Source organism: Misgurnus anguillicaudatus, chromosome 13 (genome assembly GCF_027580225.2).
Source record: "Misgurnus anguillicaudatus chromosome 13, ASM2758022v2, whole genome shotgun sequence".
Taxonomy (NCBI): domain Eukaryota; kingdom Metazoa; phylum Chordata; class Actinopteri; order Cypriniformes; family Cobitidae; genus Misgurnus; species Misgurnus anguillicaudatus.
Window position 1 is genome coordinate 19,312,141 of NC_073349.2, and position 19,754 is coordinate 19,331,894.

Genomic DNA, 19,754 nt, shown 5'->3' on the forward strand with positions numbered 1-19,754 from the left:
TTCTGGGTGGCATGCTGTGACCCTGACCAGAATCATGATGTGCCTTAATCTTGTTTTGCTATGTATTATCTTCCTTTGATAATATTGTACTTCACAGACTTTCAAAAGGATTTGATTTTAAGAAACCTTAAAATAACTAGTTACTATAGCATACAATAGCCTCTGTTTATATAACTAGTACAGTAGCCTATGTGGATTTTCAAACTGTTCAATGTTAGCTGTCTTAACGTCATGCTTATGACAGCAAGTCAATGGGTGATTTACAAAAACGTTTGAAAAAAATGACACCAAATATTCTGACTTATTATTTAAATGAAAGCTCACAAACAGATCGGTATATTACTCACCACTGACATGTACACTCTTCGCAAGAAACAGGAAAAGCGCAACAATGTGATACCACACCTTACATCCCATCCTGTGAATTTTAGGTCGAAAAAAGGCCAATGTAGAAACTATATAAAAGACAGACAATGTAACAGAATAAGGAAATGCGCTTTAAAAAAAGTAAAATTACAAAGAAAAAACATGTTTTCTGTTAGCCTGTTAGCAGCTAGCACCCAAACGTGCAATAATTATATATAAATTAGTGTTATTATAAACATCCACATGATTTGACATAATACTTCAAATAAATGCAGTGAATCATTGTCATACTTTTATCCATTTTAGTGTTATTGTTTCTCTTTGTAAATCTGTATCTTTATATGTTAGCGAGCAAGCTAAAAGACGTTCCGCATGTAACAGTAACAAAGGGCATGTATGTCTATGGTTTCCTTGTTACTTAGACCTAATAATCATTTACTATTAATAATCCAATGCTGGATTCTACATAATGTTCTTTATTTACATTTATACTGGTTATTTACACTACATGCTAAGAAAGGTTAAAACAGTCTTACCTCCGGGCAACACGTTTCTCTGTTTCGTTACACCAATTCATTCGAGTATGAACATATAATATATGTAATATATGACTTTATATATATGTAGACAGAGGACATCAACCGACCTCTATAAAAAATAAACACGACTTTCCGTCAATACCACCTACTGGCTGTTATCTGGGCGGGATTCGACTTCATCCGGGGGCACGCAGAGTGTCAGGGATATCAAAGTATCGCGAGAGCTACGTGAGATCAGACTGCTCCGAATTATTTCTTTAGTCGCTATCGCGGTAACTTGAAGTCATATTTTGTTCGGTCTGCGCAGCCGCTTTATCATAAAGTCGAACGCATGAAGGTTTGCCTTGGTGATGAATAATGAGATCATTCCTGACTTGAAAAAGGAAAGGGTTTGGTTGTGTTTATACTACCAAGGGCCCCAGGACGTCCTCTAATAAACGGCACCTGCGAACGTCCTCCTGACGTTGTCGTGTAGGGTTCTTTTGACTCCTGCGAACGTCTGCAAAGACTCTGGACGTTCAAAATGACGTTTTGGGGACTTTATGGACTAGGGCAGTGGTTTTCAAACTGGGGGCCGGGGCCCCCAGGGGGGCCGCGAGAGGGTGCCAGGGGGGCCCCAGTTTTATGAAATTTTATGAAATACATTAATTTATCATGAATTCTGTGTAATTAAACCTACAAAAATAAGGCTACTAACCAAAAGCACTACTTTTTTGTATAGTTTAATGTTTTTTTATTAAAATGTTGAGTTTTAGAACAGTTTTTTGTCACAAATTTTCTTTGGGGGGCCGCGAAGGGATGCACCCTACACAAGGGGGGCCGCACGGTGAAAAAGTTTGGGAACCACTGGACTAGGGGACGTCCTGGGGACCTTTTTAGTTAATTAAATAACATGCTAAGGACTGATGTTACACGCTGTTATAAACAAAGAGGTCCGCAACGTCCGGGGGATGTCCCCTGTTTGCTAATCATTTCCTGTTACGTTAAGTAAGACGTTTTCAGATCTTTCAGAAACTCCACTTTTGTCAGGGATGTTTAGTTTTTTATTTTTAAGTCAACCTGTAGTAGATGGTGTACATCATCAACCAAATCGATTAAGAATTCACTTGTATTATTTTGGCAACATAAAGAGCTCATCGAGAGCTTTTATTTGATATATACAATACTATGCAAAAGTCTTAGGCCACCATTACCGTTGCTTTAGCAAAGTTTTAATGTCCATCCATATTTATTTTTCACTTTTTTTTAAAGATACAAACAGAAAATGCAGGAAATGTGTACACAAAATTAAAAATAAAACAATTTTCAGAACCAAATGTCTTCTTCAGGCATCAGTCAGTATTTAGTTTTACATCTAGTGTCACGAAAAACATCTTTAGCTTTTTTGAGGAGACTGAAGTCATGAAGTCATTCGATTAGAATGAGAAATTAGGATTTAATTTCATTTAGGTTTAAGAGATCCTGCTGTTTCCTGCTATTGCTTAAATGGGAGGGAAGTTTACCCTAAATACGTGACACTTCAGCTTTTACTTTTATACAGTTTTTAATTCTATATACACATTTCCTGTATTTTCTGGTTGTATTCTAATAAAGAGACTGAGAAATAAATAATTATATGTGATCACTATACAATTGCAAAAACAACAAATCTAATGGGGTCGCCTAAGACTTTTGCACAGTAGCTTATATCTCAATTTCCCCCAAAAGTCATTACGTCCTGGTTCTCACCCCTCAATTTACTCTTAAACTAATCTAAATGTATTGAAAATACTACTGTATACAACAACAATCAAATGGAAAAATATTCCTGCAGAATCTCAAAAACAAAAAATACAACATCTGTGGCTGCAAGCAATTAAACGTGCAGACGCGGACAATGCAAAGATCAAAGAGGCTTGTGTTTGTAGTGCTCACTTCATTTCAGGTAAGTCATCATTTTTCAGCCCTGTTAGATTAAACTAGAAAGCCTAAATGGTATGAACAGTTTGACCCCATGCTGCGCGCGCACCTATAGATCTTGAAGGGGTCTATACCTCATAATATGCACATATCTTCAAGAAAAACAACTCTTTAAATGGTTTTGAGTGTTTATGATTGTGTGAAAAACATAAGAGTGATGGGAAAAAGGAAGATAGAAAAAGTAAGAGTGTGAACGTCTTTCTTGTCACACTCTGCAACCATTCTGTAAGCTTTTTGTCTTTATTATTTCACTGCCACACCAGCAAACAGCATTTATACCCAACTCCCAAATAGATGTAAAGTTGAAAGAAAAAGTATATGAACCCTTTGGGCTTACTTGGATTTCTTCATAAATTGGTCATAAAATGTGTTCTGATCTTCATCTAAGTCACAACAGAGAAACACAGTCTGCTTAAACTAATACCGCACAAACATTATACGTTTTCATGTTTTTATTCAACACAACATGTAAACCAGGGGTCGGCAAGTAACTTTGGCCGCGGGCCAATATTTTTTTTAGCCAGTAGATGGCGGGCCAACTGTTATTGGCACACTTACGTCTTATTTTGAATTAGCCTAGTATAGGCTATCTGATCTTTTGTCAAGAAACATTGTCTTTATTTCCTATTTAAAAGACGAAAGACGGCATTAAAAATTGCTAAAAACATGGTAATGGGTCTGTTTATCATTCGTTCGATCGTTTTTTTTTCAAATTAAGAACAAAAATGAAAAAAAAAATAACCACCACGGGTTTTCTGATTGTGTGCTCAGATAAAAAAATTAATTACTGCATTAGACATTTTTTTTATTTAACTCCTTTATAGGCATAATATATCAATAAAATCATTTTAAACAGATCAAGTACTATAGTGGTAATATTACAGGAATTTATGCTCTCATGAAATACTCTTACAGTCCGACTTATGAACTATTCCTTTTTTTATTAATATTTATCCGGGACACACACATACACACCTAAGGTTTAAGGAGGTCTCCGCTGGACTGTTTTTTGTCCAGCTCCGACAAGGTTCTATTCATACATTCATTTGTGTTCACCCGCTTTATTTCCCGACCTGACGGGTCCGCAAAACTTAACGTCACGTTTCGTTTCCAGAATCTCACATTCAAATGTCTCTAACGAAAAGAGACAGATAATTTTAAATGTTATACAAAAATTGTGTTCGTGCCAATAAAAATATTATTTTAACATTGTATTCATTGTATTTATAATGAAATATAAATAATAAATTAAATAGGACAAACATCCTCCTTTGCCAAATTTATAACGTTTTAAACGGAGGTAAAGATCAAAGAACTATGCGTTAGGAAAATTAATAATGGCTTTATTTTAATAGACATGTAAAACCATATTTTGGCGGATTACTTTTATTTTTTTAACGAATTTACCTGCCCATTTAGTCTTAATAATTAACGGTAAACGAACTAGACTTGCTGTTTTCGAAGGCAGGTCGAACCTTAGGTCGGGCTCGAGCCCCAAGTTCAAGTAGCAGAAAACAACAGTATTCCTTTCAAATCTACTTTAAAACTGTGTTAGTTAAAATATTATTGCAGTAAAAGAGTTTATTTTTATCATATTTTGTAAAGTAGATTTCTAAAAGCCAGCAATTACTTTTCAGTAATTTGCAATGTGGAGTTTAACGTCTTCACGCGTGATGAATTGACATGATTTACGAAGTAAATTTGCAAATGATTCATGAAGTCATACCTCTGCAATTATTTGATCGATTGTGTTTTAGAAGTATGCTCAAACTCTAATGACAGTTATGATCGCGGATGCGCTGGTAGAGAAAGAGAACGAGAAAAAGCGGCCTGTTAAGATAGCTATTATACGCATTTTTTCAGGACATTCTTGCTATTTGTCAGTGTGTTATACGCGAATAAATAATAATGAAAAAAGTTCAAAAGTCGGACTGTAAGCGAATGAGACTTACAGGAAAGCATGGTTGCTATTCAAACCCTTATTAAAACCCTTATTAAAATGTAATCTGTTTGTACCTGATCTGTTTAAATTTATTTCATTGGTATATGTCTGCTAAGGTGTTCAATTAAAATTTGTTGGAACCCGTTTTCATTCATTTTTTTATTTTTGATCTGAGCGCACATTCAGAAAACGAGTCGTTTGATTTTAGTTCAGGAAATAAATAATAGAAAAACAAGTCGTGTTTCATTATTTTTTTTGGTTTTTATTTGAAAAAACGAATGAAGGAATGATACACGAGGCCATTTTTTTAAACTGTTATTTTAAAATAAAAAAGTCTGATTAAAAAAAATTAAAAAAAGGATTTCAAATTAATCCGGCGGGCCAGAAAATATTGCTGGCGGGCCACTTTTGGCCCGCGGGCCGCCAGTTGCCGACCCCTGATGTAAACATTCATAGTGCAGGGTGGAAAAAGTATGTGAAACCCTTGGTTAATGACTTCTCCAAAAGCTGCCCTATCCAATAAAAAACACACACCAGTTATGAGTTTGCTGTTCTGAAGAAGCATTGTCTGATGTGAACCATGCCTCGCACAAAAGAGCTCTCAGAAGACCTAAGATCAAGAATTGTTGACTTACAAAAAGCTGGAAAGGGCTACAAAAGTATATCTAAAAGCCTTGATGTTCATGTGTCCACTGTAAGACAGATTGTCTACAAATGGAGAAAGTTCAGCACTGTTGCTACACTTCCTAGATGTGGTCGTCCTGTAAAGATGACTGCAAGAGCACAGCGCAGAATGCTCAATGAGGTGAAGAACATTCCTAGAGTGTCAGCTAAAGACTTACAGAAATCTCTGGCACATGCTAACATTTTTGTGTTGCTTCAACAGAAGAAAATACGCCTTCTGGAGTGGCTCAGTCAGAGTCCTGACCTCAACCCGATTCAGATGCTGTGGCATGACCTCAAGAGAGCGATTCACACCAGACATCCCAAGAATATTGCTGAACTTGAAACACTTTTGTTGTGCAGGTCTGATCTGCAACTACAGGAAACGTTTGGTTGAGGTTATTGCTGCCAAAGGAGGGTCAACCAGTTATTAAACCCAAAGGTTCACATACTTTTTCCACCCTGCACTATGAATGTTTACATGTTGTGTTCAATAACAACATGAAAACATAATGCTTGTGCGGTATTAGTTTAAGAAGACTGTGTTTCTCTATTGTTGTGACTTAGATGAAGATCAGAACACATTTTATGACCAATTTACGAAGAAATTCAAGTAAGCCCAAAGGGTTCACATACTTTTTCTTTCAACTGTATATCATTCCTAGTAATAGACGTTTCCTTCAAAAGCCAATTTTTGTTACTAAATCTTTTGAAATACCAGCTCAAGGGAGTCAGATAAGAGTCACATCTGCACAGGCCCCATTCGCACATTCTTTAACCTTAAAGAAAGAAGACAAAGCATAAACACAGAAGATATATTCATGAACTCAGAAGACAGATCCTGAGACAATAATAAAGGTAAATTATTTTTCAGAACCAGACCATGGTGTATTTTAATATTTATTTAAGGGTTTTGGCAGATGTTGTTGACGAACTTCAGCTTTAATACACACGTTTCTGATCTTTAATCATAAGTGGAATTATTCTAAAAAAAGTTGTGGGCACCATGACAAGTTGTTTTCAAACAAAACAGGATGTAAGGTTGCACGTGTTGTGGCTTTCTGATGCCATTTGGTTATATCTTCATCTTAACTTTCCTATTCACTAGTTCCTCAAATAAAGTTTTTTACAATAAATGTTTAGAATGAAAAGAAAGTAAGCGGTATTAATGCAAAAATGCAATAGTTTTTAATTATTTTTTCTTAAATATTGTGACATGTTACAGTATGAATATGTGTCACATAGGTATAAACTAAAAAGATTAGACTGCAGGTGTAATGGTTTGAAGGGATGAACCCAAACGCAGACAACAAGGGGTTAACTCAGGATATTTATTAATTAACAAAACAGGAAAATAAAACCCACGAGGGGGCAAACAATATAAACAGGATCCAAAAACAGAGGGTGAGAACACTAACAGGACTAGACTTAAACTACACTAAAACACTCGACAAGATAACACTAAACACTAAACTTGACAAAACACTAAATATAACAAAACACTTGACTAGACTAGACTTCTTGACAGGGTACTCACAGGTATTAGGAACAATGCACAAGCACAGGACAAAGAATACAAGAGGATTAAATAGGGTAACAAATCAAGAGGGGAACAGGTGATATAAATCAAACAATAATGGGATAATTAAAGAGGAAACAAGGGGGCGGGAACAAGAGACGAGACTGAGAGCACATGGCTAGGAATAAACAAAGCCAGTGCTCTCACACAAAACATGGGTCTGTCATGGTTCTGCCACAAGACTAGATTAAACAAAGGACAAAATGGCAGAACCATGACAGAATCCCCCCCTTAAGGAGCGGCTTCCAGACGCTCCCCAGGGAAACACTAAACACGAGACATGACAGACTGACAGATAGACAGACACCAAGAAAACATGACAAACATACACAGGGGCAGACAAGATAACATTACAAGAGGGTTAGGGTGACACAATAAAAACAACAAACAAGGGAGGGGGGGCGGAGGCAAAACAGGGTTAACAAAAGGAAGTCCAGGTAGGGTGGAGCTGGGTGGGCAAGGGGTCTTGGGTTCAGGGGTAGTAGAGGGCTTGGGACGAGGAGTCCGGGCAGGCTTGGAGGGGAGCTTGGTGGTAACAGGCTTGGATGGAGATGCAGGCTGGGAAAGGGGAACAAAAGGAGGCAAGGCAGGGTTCCAGGGTGTGGTAGGGGTAGACAAGGGAGCCGACGGGGGTGAGCCAGGACTCACTGGGTAGGGGAGAGAGTTCAGGGAAGACATGGAGACAGTAGCAGGGGACCAGGCAGACAAACAGGACGATGGAGCACGGGAGGAAGCAACTGAAGGAGCCGGTGAGACAGGGGGCGCTGTGGCTGGCAGCGGTGACGAGACAGGGACGGTGACAAGGGGCGCAGTGGCCGGCAGCGGAGACGAGACAGGGACGGTGACAGGGGGCGCTGCGTCCGACAGCGGAGACGAGACAGTGACAGGGGGCGCTGCATCCGGCAGCGGAGACGAGACAGGGTCCGTGACAGGGGGCGCTGCGTCCGGCAGCGGAGACGAGACAGGGTCCGTGACAGGGGGCGCTGCGTCCGGCAGCGGAGACGAGACAGGGTCCGTGACAGGGGGCGCTGCGTCCGGCAGCGGAGACAAGACAGGGTCCGTGACAGGGGGCGCTGCGTCCGGCAGCGGAGACAAGACAGGGTCCGTGACAGGGGGCGCTGTGGGTGGCTGCGCAGACGACAGGGGGCGCTGTGGGTGGCTGCGCAGACGGCAGGGGCTGCAGCGGTGGCTGCGCAGACGGCAGGGGCTGCAGCGGTGGCTGCGCAGACGGCAGGGGCTGCAGCGGTGGCTGCGCAGACGGCAGGGGCTGCAGCGGTGGCTGCGCAGACGGCAGGGGCTGCAGCGGTGGCTGCGCAGACGGCAGGGGCTGCAGCGGTGGCTGCGCAGACGGCAGGGGCTGCAGCGGTGGCTGCGCAGACGGCAGGGGCTGCAGCGGTGGCTGCGCAGACGGCAGGGGCTGCAGCGGTGGCTGCGCAGACGGCAGTGGCTGCGCAGACGGCAGGGGCTGCAGCGGTGGCTGCGCAGACGGCAGGGGCTGCAGCGGTGGCTGCGCAGACTGAGGCTGAGGGTCCACAACACCTCTCCTCCTTCTCTTCTTGCGCGGACGTGGCGCAGATGATGTGGCAGGTGAGGTGAGGACAGTGGTGGGAGCAGCAGGCTCCGAAGAGGACCCCTCGGACGGCGACTCCCACGAAACCCTCCTCTCACGCTTACCACGAAGGTCAGGGGGCTGGACAGAGCTGGCAGGAACTGGAGTGGTGATCGCTGGGTCCTCCAGCGCCAGAACTCCCACGGTGAGACCCTCCGGGATGGCAGACAAAGGGATGGGACCAGCGGTTCTGGCTGGCTCCCTCCTAGAATTGACCCCGGGTCCAAACAGGAGAGGATCGTACCAGGTGGGACCTGGTTCAAGTACCACAGAAAAGCTGCGTCCTCTCCTCGCACAGCGCCGGTACATCCAGTCTGCTGGGTTCTTAAATGGCTTGTGCATTCTGTAATGGTTTGAAGGGATGAACCCAAACGCAGACAACAAGGGGTTAACTCAGGATATTTATTAATTAACAAAACAGGAAAATAAAACCCACGAGGGGGCAAACAATATAAACAGGATCCAAAAACAGAGGGCGAGAACACTAACAGGACTAGACTTAAACTACACTAAAACACTAGACAAGATAACACTAAACACTAAACTTGACAAAACACTAAATATAACAAAACACTTGACTAGACTAGACTTCTTGACAGGGTACTCACAGGTATTAGGAACAATGCACAAGCACAGGACAAAGAATACAAGAGGATTAAATAGGGTAACAAATCAAGAGGGGAACAGGTGATATAAATCAAACAATAATGGGATAATTAAAGAGGAAACAAGGGGGCGGGAACAAGAGACGAGACTGAGAGCACATGGCTAGGAATAAACAAAGCCAGTGCTCTCACACAAAACATGGGTCTGTCATGGTTCTGCCACAAGACTAGATTAAACAAAGGACAAAATGGCAGAACCATGACAGCAGGGGTGTTAAACTGCACTCCTGAGTCACTTATTCTAATGTGAAACAATATTAGTCAAGTCATAATAGCACATTTTTTTATAGTTATCCATCTTCAAGGTTGTAGTATGTGCTTTTTGGAGCTTCACTATGTTGAGCCTCATATCACATGTACACCCAGTATGTTGTTATCACAAGAATAATAAATTCCAATAGGCTGATCATGGTCTGGTATCACCTTGAAGGGATTTATTTCTGATAACAACTGCCTGGCAGTACAGTGTCCCGCTTTGAACTGTTATCAGTTTTAAGTGGTTATTATAATGTGGAAATAACAAACTCGCAATGTCAAAACTGGCCAATCAGAATCAAGCATTCCAGCGCTATATAGAATGATTTGTTTGTGTTTAAGTAAAGAAAGAAAATCACAGTACATCTGGGATGGCACAAGGATGAGTAAATTATGAGAGAATGTTCATGTTTGGAGCAAATATTTCTTAACAGCTGAATTTATAGGATAACACCACAGTAACACCAGCAACTTTGACTGGTTTATGTGAATATCCCCACAAAGATAGGAATAGCGGTAAAGTGTCAGCATTTTTAGGTCCCCATGAGGAAACAAGCCTATAAATCAAACAGAATGATGTTTCTTGAAATTCTGAAATAGCAGAAAGCTTTCTGTGTCGGTTGGGAAAGAGAATAGACTAGAATATAGTTTGTACAGTATAAAAACCGTTATGCCTATGGAATATCCCCCTTAAAACAGAATGTGTATCACAGGTTATATGTTACATATAGCCTAACCTATATCCCAGGTTATGATTTTACCCCAAAACTGGCTTCCAGCCGTTTCTGTGAATCAGGCCTACTCTAAAGTGCTACCAAAATCTTTGGTCAGCAATGTTTACATTACAGTAACATATCTAAATACAGCTCATTTTTAAAAAAATGTGCAGCCTACCTTTGTATTTCTTTGTTGGGTAGTCCGCATTTGCAGTTGGTTAATAATGGACCAGCTAATTAAAAGATATATTAAAGAGATCTCACTTGTTTTTCCGTACTTAATAGGCTTTATGGCCAGCTGCACTACTTCCTGAACTTCAGCCAGCTCCTTGTTTCCTGTCTGCCATTATTGGACAAACTGATTAATCCAGGTATGCCTGACCTCAGTAGTCACAACAACAATAATCAGACACACCTGAATTAATCAGTTTGTCCAATAATGACAGACAGGAAACAAGGAGCTGGCTGAAGTTCAGGAAGTAGTGCAGCTGGGCATTGTCAAATAGTCTGAAAAGAAAACAAAAATTTGATGGACTGCACATGATGGACTGCCAACCTACAGATGAAGTAAACTCTGAGACAGTAACCCTGTTGGAAAAACCAACATACCAGCAAAACAAGCATATGTTGTGTTTTGGTGCTGGTTTGCGTGTGACCACCAGCATAGACCAGCATAATTCCCATGGAGATGCTCCCTGCTGGTTTAGCTGGTGGTCATCAGCATACAAGCATCCCATGCTGTTCATACCAGCAAGACCACCAGCTAAACCAGCACCAAACCAGCATGAACCAGTAAGGGAATGATGCTGGTCTATGCTGTTTTTTTTCAGCAGGGAATACAGGTAGGTAGATATTCTCCAGAACTACCAGAACATGATGTATATTAGTGTCAAATGCACTGGTCTACGATAGCATAACTTTTCTGTTTCAGATTGAGGTTTCGGTTTCTTTACAAAGGTAAAATGTAGGCTAACTACCGCTAACTATAACAACAGAATCTGTTTCAGGCACTGTACGGTATGTAGTCTATGAGACTTTTCGCAGTTCCAAAATTACCTTATCAGAAAAGGTCCATTAGATGGCACTAGTGACGCAGAAATGGTAAACTCCATAGTAAAGTGCACATTATTCTGAAAAAAATATTATTATATATTATATATAGAAAAATTATATTATATACGAATATATAAGATATATTAAAAAATTTATTATTTTATATTCATTCAAAGTAAGCACTGTTTTAAGATATTGTTGTATGTAATTGAAATGAATATGTTATGAATATTTTAATTTAAGTAAGCAAATTAATACTACTGTTAATAAAGGTCATGGGAATAAATTGTACCCTTTTAATAATTTTTACATTACCTTATACCACGGTATTGTTGAATGCTTTATTCTGATTGGTTGAGAAATGTTCCATGGGTGTTGATTATTTTTCTGTAAACCGCACACCTAACCTGTCAAATGTCTTAAAATAACCACCAGGGCAATGTTTGTGGTAACCGTGGTATGATTAATTAAATCCGGTCCTGAATTTTTTGAAAATAATACATTGGGTGTAGCCTCTTAACTATATAATTCACATATAGAAATACGTCTGTATACTTGACGGCATCTTTAAAAAGAGATTTACAGAGTACAAAAGAAACAATGTAAATAAAGACAGATAAACAGGAAAAAAAACATTTTCTACATAGGAATACATTAAATACGTCAGTTGCTGTAGAACGGACAGGATCTTAATGTTTTTTGTATACATGCACGTGTTGGTGTTGTGTGCACCACAACAAGTTGTTTAAAATGAAACAGGATGTAAGGTTGAACATATTGTGGCTTTCAGTGGCATTTTGGACCGTTTATACACTAACTTTCCGGTTCAAACTATTGCTCCTCAAGTATAGTCTGATATTTGTTTAGAGTTACAAAAGAAATGATATAGTTTTCATGCAAAACGTTTCTGTTTTTTAGTAAAACATAAACAATGTGATGATGATGATGATATGTAACAAAGTGATGCTTCTATAGTGTGAATGACCTTATGTGTGCCTGTAATTTCTTTTAACACCTGAAGTCTAACACCTGTAAAATAGCACTGTAAAAATGCTGTAATTATGCACTGTAAAAAAATTCTGTAGAAATTACAATGTTATTGCAGCTGGGTTGCCGGTAATCCACCGTAGATTAAAATCTATGTTATTTACTGGCAAGAGTTTGTTCAAAGTTAAATTATAAATATAGCTGCAAGCAGCAATTGCGGGGTCAAGCACCTTCAGCGCAATGAGCACCCAAAGCACAGCAAAAACCACACGACGCAGCAAATGCGCAAAGCGCAGAAAGCGCGCACTACAGAGCCCGAACCCGAAGCAAAGCAAATGCTGAGCAGAACCACTGCAGTGCGGAGCAACAACAGAAAAGATTTCAAAAATATAACACTTGTGGAAAACCAGACAGGTCGAGAAGAACGTGTTAAAGGGAACACAAAAGGAAATCTCAATAAGTGAAAGTAAGAGCTGGGTTTCGAACCCATGACCTCATGTTCCTAAAGCACAGCACTAACCACATGCGCCACTGAGTAAATGATTAAACCACTGAGTTGGTGTGTCCAAGCTATAGAATACAGCTTTACAGCTATAAACATTAATATCCAGCAATTACCAAAAGTGTAGAAATGACAACAGAGAGCACAAATAACTGAAATACAATGTATAGTATGAAAATCACATACTAAGTGAGAAAAAAAGTTAAGACAAAAAACCACTGCACATGGGATTTGAACCCATGAACTCAGGTTCTCAAAGCACAGCACTAACCGCACGTGCCACTGAGGAATCATGGGTTGAAAGGCTGTGGAAAAGAGGCTTCAAAACTGCAAACATTGACATGCCAATCACTGAAAGGGCAAAAATAACACAACAAAGCAAAAATAAACAGAAATACAAAGTGTAGGGCAATCAGATAACTTAAATGGCACTGAATTTGTGAAGAACATTTTGTACAATAATGAACAACATGGGCAAATTTTGTCAGATTCTTTTTAATATGACAAAGGGACCGCATGACAGGCACGGTCCGCTTTACAGAGGTATTTCTCAAAAATTTGACACTCAGCAGAAAAATCTGTTCAGTCACATCTGTGCGGATTGCTCCAAACATTATACAAGCAGAACCTGGCATAAAATAAACAAAATTTGTAAAAAGAGTAGCGAAAAAATCATTTACCATATGCCTTACAATAACACATGAACAGAATGATGGAAAATGACAAACAAGGTATTGTTGCGATCGGCAAAAACCAGTAAATAAAATTTCATAAAGAAAATGTATATCAGACAAAGTATTCTGAAGATATAAGCAGTTCTATAAGAACTGTTATAGTTTATAACCCCTAGGTGGCGCTGTACTCTGACTTCCCAGGTACCTTTAGGACATCATGCCGAAGCTCCCTGACTATTTTTGCATGAATATGTCCAATAGTTCAAAAGATATAACAATTTATGATCAATTTCAAAATGGCAGACAGGTGGTGTGGTCAAACCCGACATAATACATATCGACAGATTCGGCATGAGGTAAGGAATCCGTAAACACCAACATCATAATTTTCAGACAAACAATTCAGTAGTTATGGGCAAAAAAAGCAATTTTTCATATCTCATGACCCATAGGTGGCGCTGTCACCAAATTTTGCATGAACCCCAAGTTCATGGTCCACATGAAGTGTACCAAATTTCATTTCAATTGATCAAAGAATGACCGAGATACAGCTTCAGAACCATTTTTGCGTCAACCTTGTTAAGTTTGCGCATTTATTACTTTTGAACAAAGATAAATATCAAAATTCTGTTCGGTCATTTCTGTGCAGCTCACTCCAAAGTTCACCTGTGCCAAATTTCATAACAATTTAACCAAATTTGAAGGAGGAGTAGCGAATAAACGGAATACTGTACATTTCAAAATGGCCGCTACTGTAATGGGTGGAGTTTTCATGTAAGGTATTAAAAACAACAAGCATGAGGAGAGCAATCACGTGTACTAAGTAGAATTTTCATGGATCAAGCGGATCAGCAGTTATAACCATTTGAACATTGAATTTTTGCACTGCTGGTGGCGCTATAGAGTTAGTACTAGAGACCCCATTTTTGGTCACGTGACTTTTTAAGACCACCACTACAACTGTGCCAAATTTCATCATTTTCCTATGTACGGTTCATAGGGCTGCCATAGACGCCTATGGCTAAGAAGAAGAAGAAACAGCAGAATAATAATAATACTGACAATTCCAATAGGTGTCTCAGCACCTTCGGTGCTTGACCCCTAACAAGTCTTTATCTTTACAGAATAAAACTATACAATTACAGCCTCATGCAAAGCATTCTGGAAACCAGAAATCATCATCAACCTTTTTCTGTTTTTTGCTTCAGATTTTGTTTCCCAGAATGTTTTGCTTGATGCTGAGTCCCAATTCGCATACTATCCGTCCTAAATAGTATTCGAAACTAGAATTAGTACGTCCCAAATCGTAGTATGTTGAAATGAGTATCCCAAAGATACACGGATGGTCTACTATTTCCAGTTAGAATTCGAAATGCAGATCAATGCACACTCTAACGGCTAATATTGCCCACAACCCATTGCGTGCGGGAGGGAGGAGTTTAACCACACCGACCCTCTTGCTTATTTATAGTAATACTGTGGCTGTACAAAGGTTAACTTTATTAGTCCAACGAAAGAAACATGCCGTGTGTCTCAATCAGCTCCCTTGTTCAGTAGTCAGGGCACTGATCAGGGAGTCGGCCATTTTAAGGGCTGTCTCAATCGCAAAATCCGTTCAGTGCACTGGAACGTTCGTTCCCTAAAAATTCCCACAATGCAACGCAAAAACCAGTGAGCATCGATGATCCCTATGTTCCCTAACCGGAAATCACGTGACCTTTTCTGAAGCTCGCCAACCGAACATCACGTGATCCAACTCAATAAACTTTATGAAATGTTACAGAACTTTTATAAAGACAAACGTTTGTTTTAGTTGTAAATATAAACACACATTGCTACACAGTAAGGGACCACAATCTACCCAATATTTAAAAGAATAATATTTATTTAAAATTGTAAATATATTTATTACATATAAAATGTAATTATATGCCTCCAATTTTATACACAGATATGTAAGAGAAGAATGACAGCATTTTTCACAATGTACTGTTTTTAAAATTAAGTCAGAAAGATGTTGGTTTTGCCGGTTGTTGATGAGTAACAGCTGTGAGTGATTACAACGCGCTTAAGCAGCCGTGACAGAAAAATAAGTGAACATCGTCCCAATGTGAAGTGAGCTAGGGTCCTGACTAGTGCCCGAACCTGTGTACACGATATACTGATTCACGACCTCGGGAGCTAGGGAACGAATTGAGACACACGGATGGTTACTAAACTTTTACTATAGAAAAAGCATGGTTCATTTTCATCTGGGTATTTTTAAGTTATATACATACGTATAAAATTAAGTACAAAATACGTTAAACGATAGTTATACTATAAACTTTAAATATTTTGACTTTAAAATAAGTAGCTATTGTTACAAACTTTGACATGAACGTCAGAACCAGCCGCCTCACAAACGTCCTGCGTTTGGTTCTAATGACGCTCTGCTTCACTCCTCAACTTGGTACAACACATTGTAAAATGTATTGTGAAAAAAAAACGATGACAAAAAACGATGGGAATAGTAAATAAAATTATATTGGACATAAGTTATAAGAATGAATGAAATATTGTTAACAGTCGTGGTGTGCTTAACTAGGCCAGTGATTCCCAAACTTTTGTTTGAGTGCTGCCCCCCTTGTGTACGTTGCATTCCTTCGCGACCCCCCAAAGAAAATTTGTGACAAAAAACTGTTCTAAACTCAACATTTTAATAAAAAAAAAAAAAAACATTAAATTATACAAAAAAGTAGTGTTTTTGGTTAGTAGCCTTATTTTTTTAGGTTTAATTACACAGAATTCATGATTAATTCATAAAATGTCATAAAACTGGGGCCCCCCTGGCACCATCTTGCGGCCCCCAGTTTGAAAACCACCGAACTAGGCAACTAGTGCATACTCTTTTGCTACACACTTAAAAGTATGTACGTTTTCCTCACAAAACCAGTACATACTTTTAGGTTGTAGTATAAGTAGGCGAATTGGGACTCAGCAAAAGACTTTAAGCTTAATGTTCATTTAACTTTGAATAAATTTTTGCCAGTAAACAACATAAATCTAAATCCAGGGCAAGTTACCGGCAACCCAGCTGCAACAACACTGCAATTTCCACGGATTTTTTTTTACAGTGTGCAGCTGGTTGCCAGTAACTTACTGTAGAAGATAAAGACGGAAAATGTTTCATGTTCATTTAACTTTGAACAAACTGTTGCCAGTAAATAACATAAATGTAAAATCTACAGTAAGTTACTGGCAGCCAGTTGGCAGTAATACCCAGTAATACTGTAATTTCTACAGAAACTGTTTACAGTTTATGTACATGCAGTACATACAGAGACAACCATAAGGAAGCAGATCATGGTTCTGGGTCAGATGTTTTTATGGTGTTTGTCCTGAACCCTGAGCCTTCTGGATCTTGATTTTGCGCAGATGTGCACTACACATACGGCAGTGATCATAACTGAACAGAGAACCCAACGAAGACACTCATACCACAGTGGCAAACCAGACCATAAAATAACATGGGTCAGTTGTCATAGGTTAACCCACGGTTGCCTATAGTGCTATAAATTATTTATAACCATATATTGTGTTATAAAGACAGCTGTGATGTCAAATTTTATCAAGTGAATTGTTCAATTAAAAATGTTCTTACCATAAAAAACAGCTTTCCGTCAAGCAGGTTTGATTAACAAACATTGTTTGATTTTGACTTCCGGAGTAAGAGGCTGTTGTGGAGCTCCAGTGTTTCTCTTGGATAGTCGTTGAGGGTGATGTTGTGCTTCTAATACACTCATAACTGCTGAGAACTAATTGGTAAAGAGAGTATACAAATAGGCAATATATACACAATATGCATAGTAAGAATTATTTTGTATTCGCCAATGGGTATATTTACTCACTCTTTGATGTGATGAGATACATACAGCCGATGTTTGCAGGCTGCAGATTTTGCACAGAAATCCATTCACTGTTCTGATTGCTGACATCATTATAAGCAGAGCAGAAAAACTGATCGTTTTCAGTGCTGTCTAAACAGTGGAACTGGAAATCAGGAGTTTGATCCAGGACAATGTTGTTGGGATGTCCTACTCTGTACCAGGTGTACTGCACATCCGTTCCTCTCTTACTCCTACAACGAAACGTAACAGGTTGTCCCCAACATGTCATCTCGAGGGAACTGAGAGGCCACACGTCTGGTTTCATTACAGCTTCTGAAATGAAATTGTTTGGATGCTTTGATTCATTTTCAGTTTATGGCCAGATCTCATTTTATTTTATTTTAATCTTTATGTGATGAAAACAAAGGCTTACCTTTTCTTACAGTAACTTGAATCCTGAACATTATATCAGCATAGATTTTGTCAATACCGACCCAATGGATTCCAGTATCATCCAGCTGTAAATCTTTAACAAGAACAATCAATCCTCTAGAAACGGCATCAACGATCTGAGCCCGATTTCTGTAGTTAGGCAGAATAAATCCATCTGTGTCCATCAGCACCTCACATGAGGCTCTTGAGTCTCCAACACACCAGTACTTCTTATTAAATCTAAACTGGTTTGTTTTGTATGTGCAGACAATAGTGAATGTGCTTCCAATTGTGGTGTCAATCATTGTTTTATCACACTGAAGCTGCACACTTACTAAAATTATACAAATAAAGACAATCATTTATTGTTTTGTTTTTTTCAAGAATCATTCAAGTTATTTGACCTATAACCATTACCATCATACATACTTAACTAGCAGAACAAATAACATGTACATTTTAAAAGTAACAATGTTGATTAAAACAAGGAAAATAGAAACATTTGAATCACGTTTTTATAGACAGTAATACATTTGTTTAAAAAAAGACTTACCCTGAGCTAGCAGCAATACAAACAGACCCTTCATATTTATTGAATGTTCAAGTACTGCGAGTTGATGCACCTGCACACTTAAAAAAAATTTAACAGGATGTCGAGCAGCGATGGACAAACTGTGGTTTTTACATGGGTTGTCACACCACACTGACATAAGTTGATTATAAGTCATTAATCTTTCAAACCAAAATTTGAAAGTGCATCCTTTTTTCAAGTAAAACTCAAGTAAAAGCTTTAACTTGGATTATTAGTGGCATTTTATTTTTTAGTTTAACTTAATTAAAAATGAGTATTTAAAGGTCACGTTCTTTCTGATCCAATTGTTTAAACCATATAGTGTGTAATGTTGCTATAATAGCATAAATAATACCTGTAAAATGATAAAACTCAAAGTTCACTGCCAGGCAATATATATTCTCTTTAACAGAATCCGCCTTTCAAAGCCTACAGCGAACGGTCGGTTTGGACTACAGCCCTCTACTTCCTGCTTTAATTACGTTTTTTTTACTAAACTCCGTCCGCCCACAGGAATACGTCAGTCACCAGTTAAAGGAATAGTCCATTTTCTTAAAATAAAAATCCAGATAATTTACTCACCACCATGTCATCCAAAATGTTGATGTCTTTCTTTGTTCAGTCCAGAAGAAATTATGTTTTTGGAGGAAAACATTGCAGGATTTTTCTCATTTTAGTGGACTTTAATGAACACCAAAACTTAACACTTAACTCAACATGTAACAGTTTTTTTCAACGGAGTATCAAAGGACTCTAAACGATCCCAAACGAGACATAAGGGTCAAATCTAACGAAACGATTGTCATTTTTGACAAGAAAAATAAAAAACATGCACTTTTAAACTACGACTTCTCATATTCCTCCGGTCCTGAAAGCGTCAGTGTGACCTCACGCAATACGTCATGACGTCAAGAGGTCACAGAGGACGAACGCGAAACTCCGCCCCAGTGTTTACAAGTGTGTTGAAAGAGGACCGCTCCGACGTTGTTGTGGAATGATACTAATTAATGTCTTTGTGTCAGTTTATTGTTTACCATGGTCCGCAAATGTGCATTTTATATATGTAACACGTGACCTCCCTATACGTCACTACGCATTTACGTTAGGTCGCGCTGGACCGGACCTAGACGAAAAGTTGTGGTTTGGGGGTGCATATTTTTTGTTTTTCTTGTCAAGAGTGACGGTCGTTTCGCTGGGTGGGACCCTTGTGCCTCGTTTGGGATCGTTTGTGGTCCTTTAAAACTCCGTTGAAAAAAATGGTGTCCATTAAAGTGCATTAAAATGAGAAAAATCCTGCAATGGTTTCCTTGAAAAACATAATTTCTTCTCGACTGAACAGAGAAAGACATCAACATTTTGGATGACATGGTGGT

At 39.0% G+C, this 19,754-nt stretch overlaps 2 protein-coding genes across 2 annotated transcripts in view; both read right to left on the reverse strand.

Moving 5' to 3' along the window:
• LOC129430485 (complement receptor type 1) overlaps positions 1-1,242 on the reverse strand; it is a 43,722-nt gene extending 42,480 nt beyond the window's left edge. Inside the window, exons 1-2 of the mRNA XM_073874815.1 lie at positions 903-1,242; positions 348-455 (exon numbers count right to left, since the gene is read on the reverse strand). Of these exons, the coding sequence (XP_073730916.1) occupies positions 348-417 (70 nt within the window). The 5' untranslated portion in view covers positions 418-455; positions 903-1,242. The remainder of the gene's footprint in view (positions 1-347; positions 456-902) is intronic.
• Positions 1,243-16,875: 15,633 nt separating this feature from the next.
• On the reverse strand, positions 16,876-18,486 carry LOC129430493 (uncharacterized). Its single transcript, XM_073874816.1, has 5 exons — positions 18,364-18,486; positions 17,812-18,144; positions 17,400-17,711; positions 17,153-17,306; positions 16,876-16,957 (listed from the first exon to the last, which is right to left on the reverse strand). Exons 1-5 carry the CDS (start codon positions 18,395-18,397, stop codon positions 16,876-16,878), a joined length of 915 nt encoding a protein of 304 aa, XP_073730917.1. The 5' UTR covers positions 18,398-18,486.
• Between the last annotated feature and the right edge of the window lie 1,268 nt (positions 18,487-19,754).

Bases quoted from the DNA above. Each gene is read 5' to 3' on its own strand.
- LOC129430493 (XM_073874816.1), bottom strand. From the start codon at position 18,397: ATGAAGGGTCTGTTTGTATTGCTGCTAGCTCAGG. The intron at 17,712-17,811 runs GTAAGCCTTTGT...ATTTCATTTCAG, and splicing joins TCAAGTTACTGTAAGAAAAG to AAGCTGTAATGAAACCAGAC. The intron at 16,958-17,152 runs GTAAGAACATTT...TTCTCTGTTCAG, and splicing joins ACGGAAAGCTGTTTTTTATG to TTATGATCACTGCCGTATGT.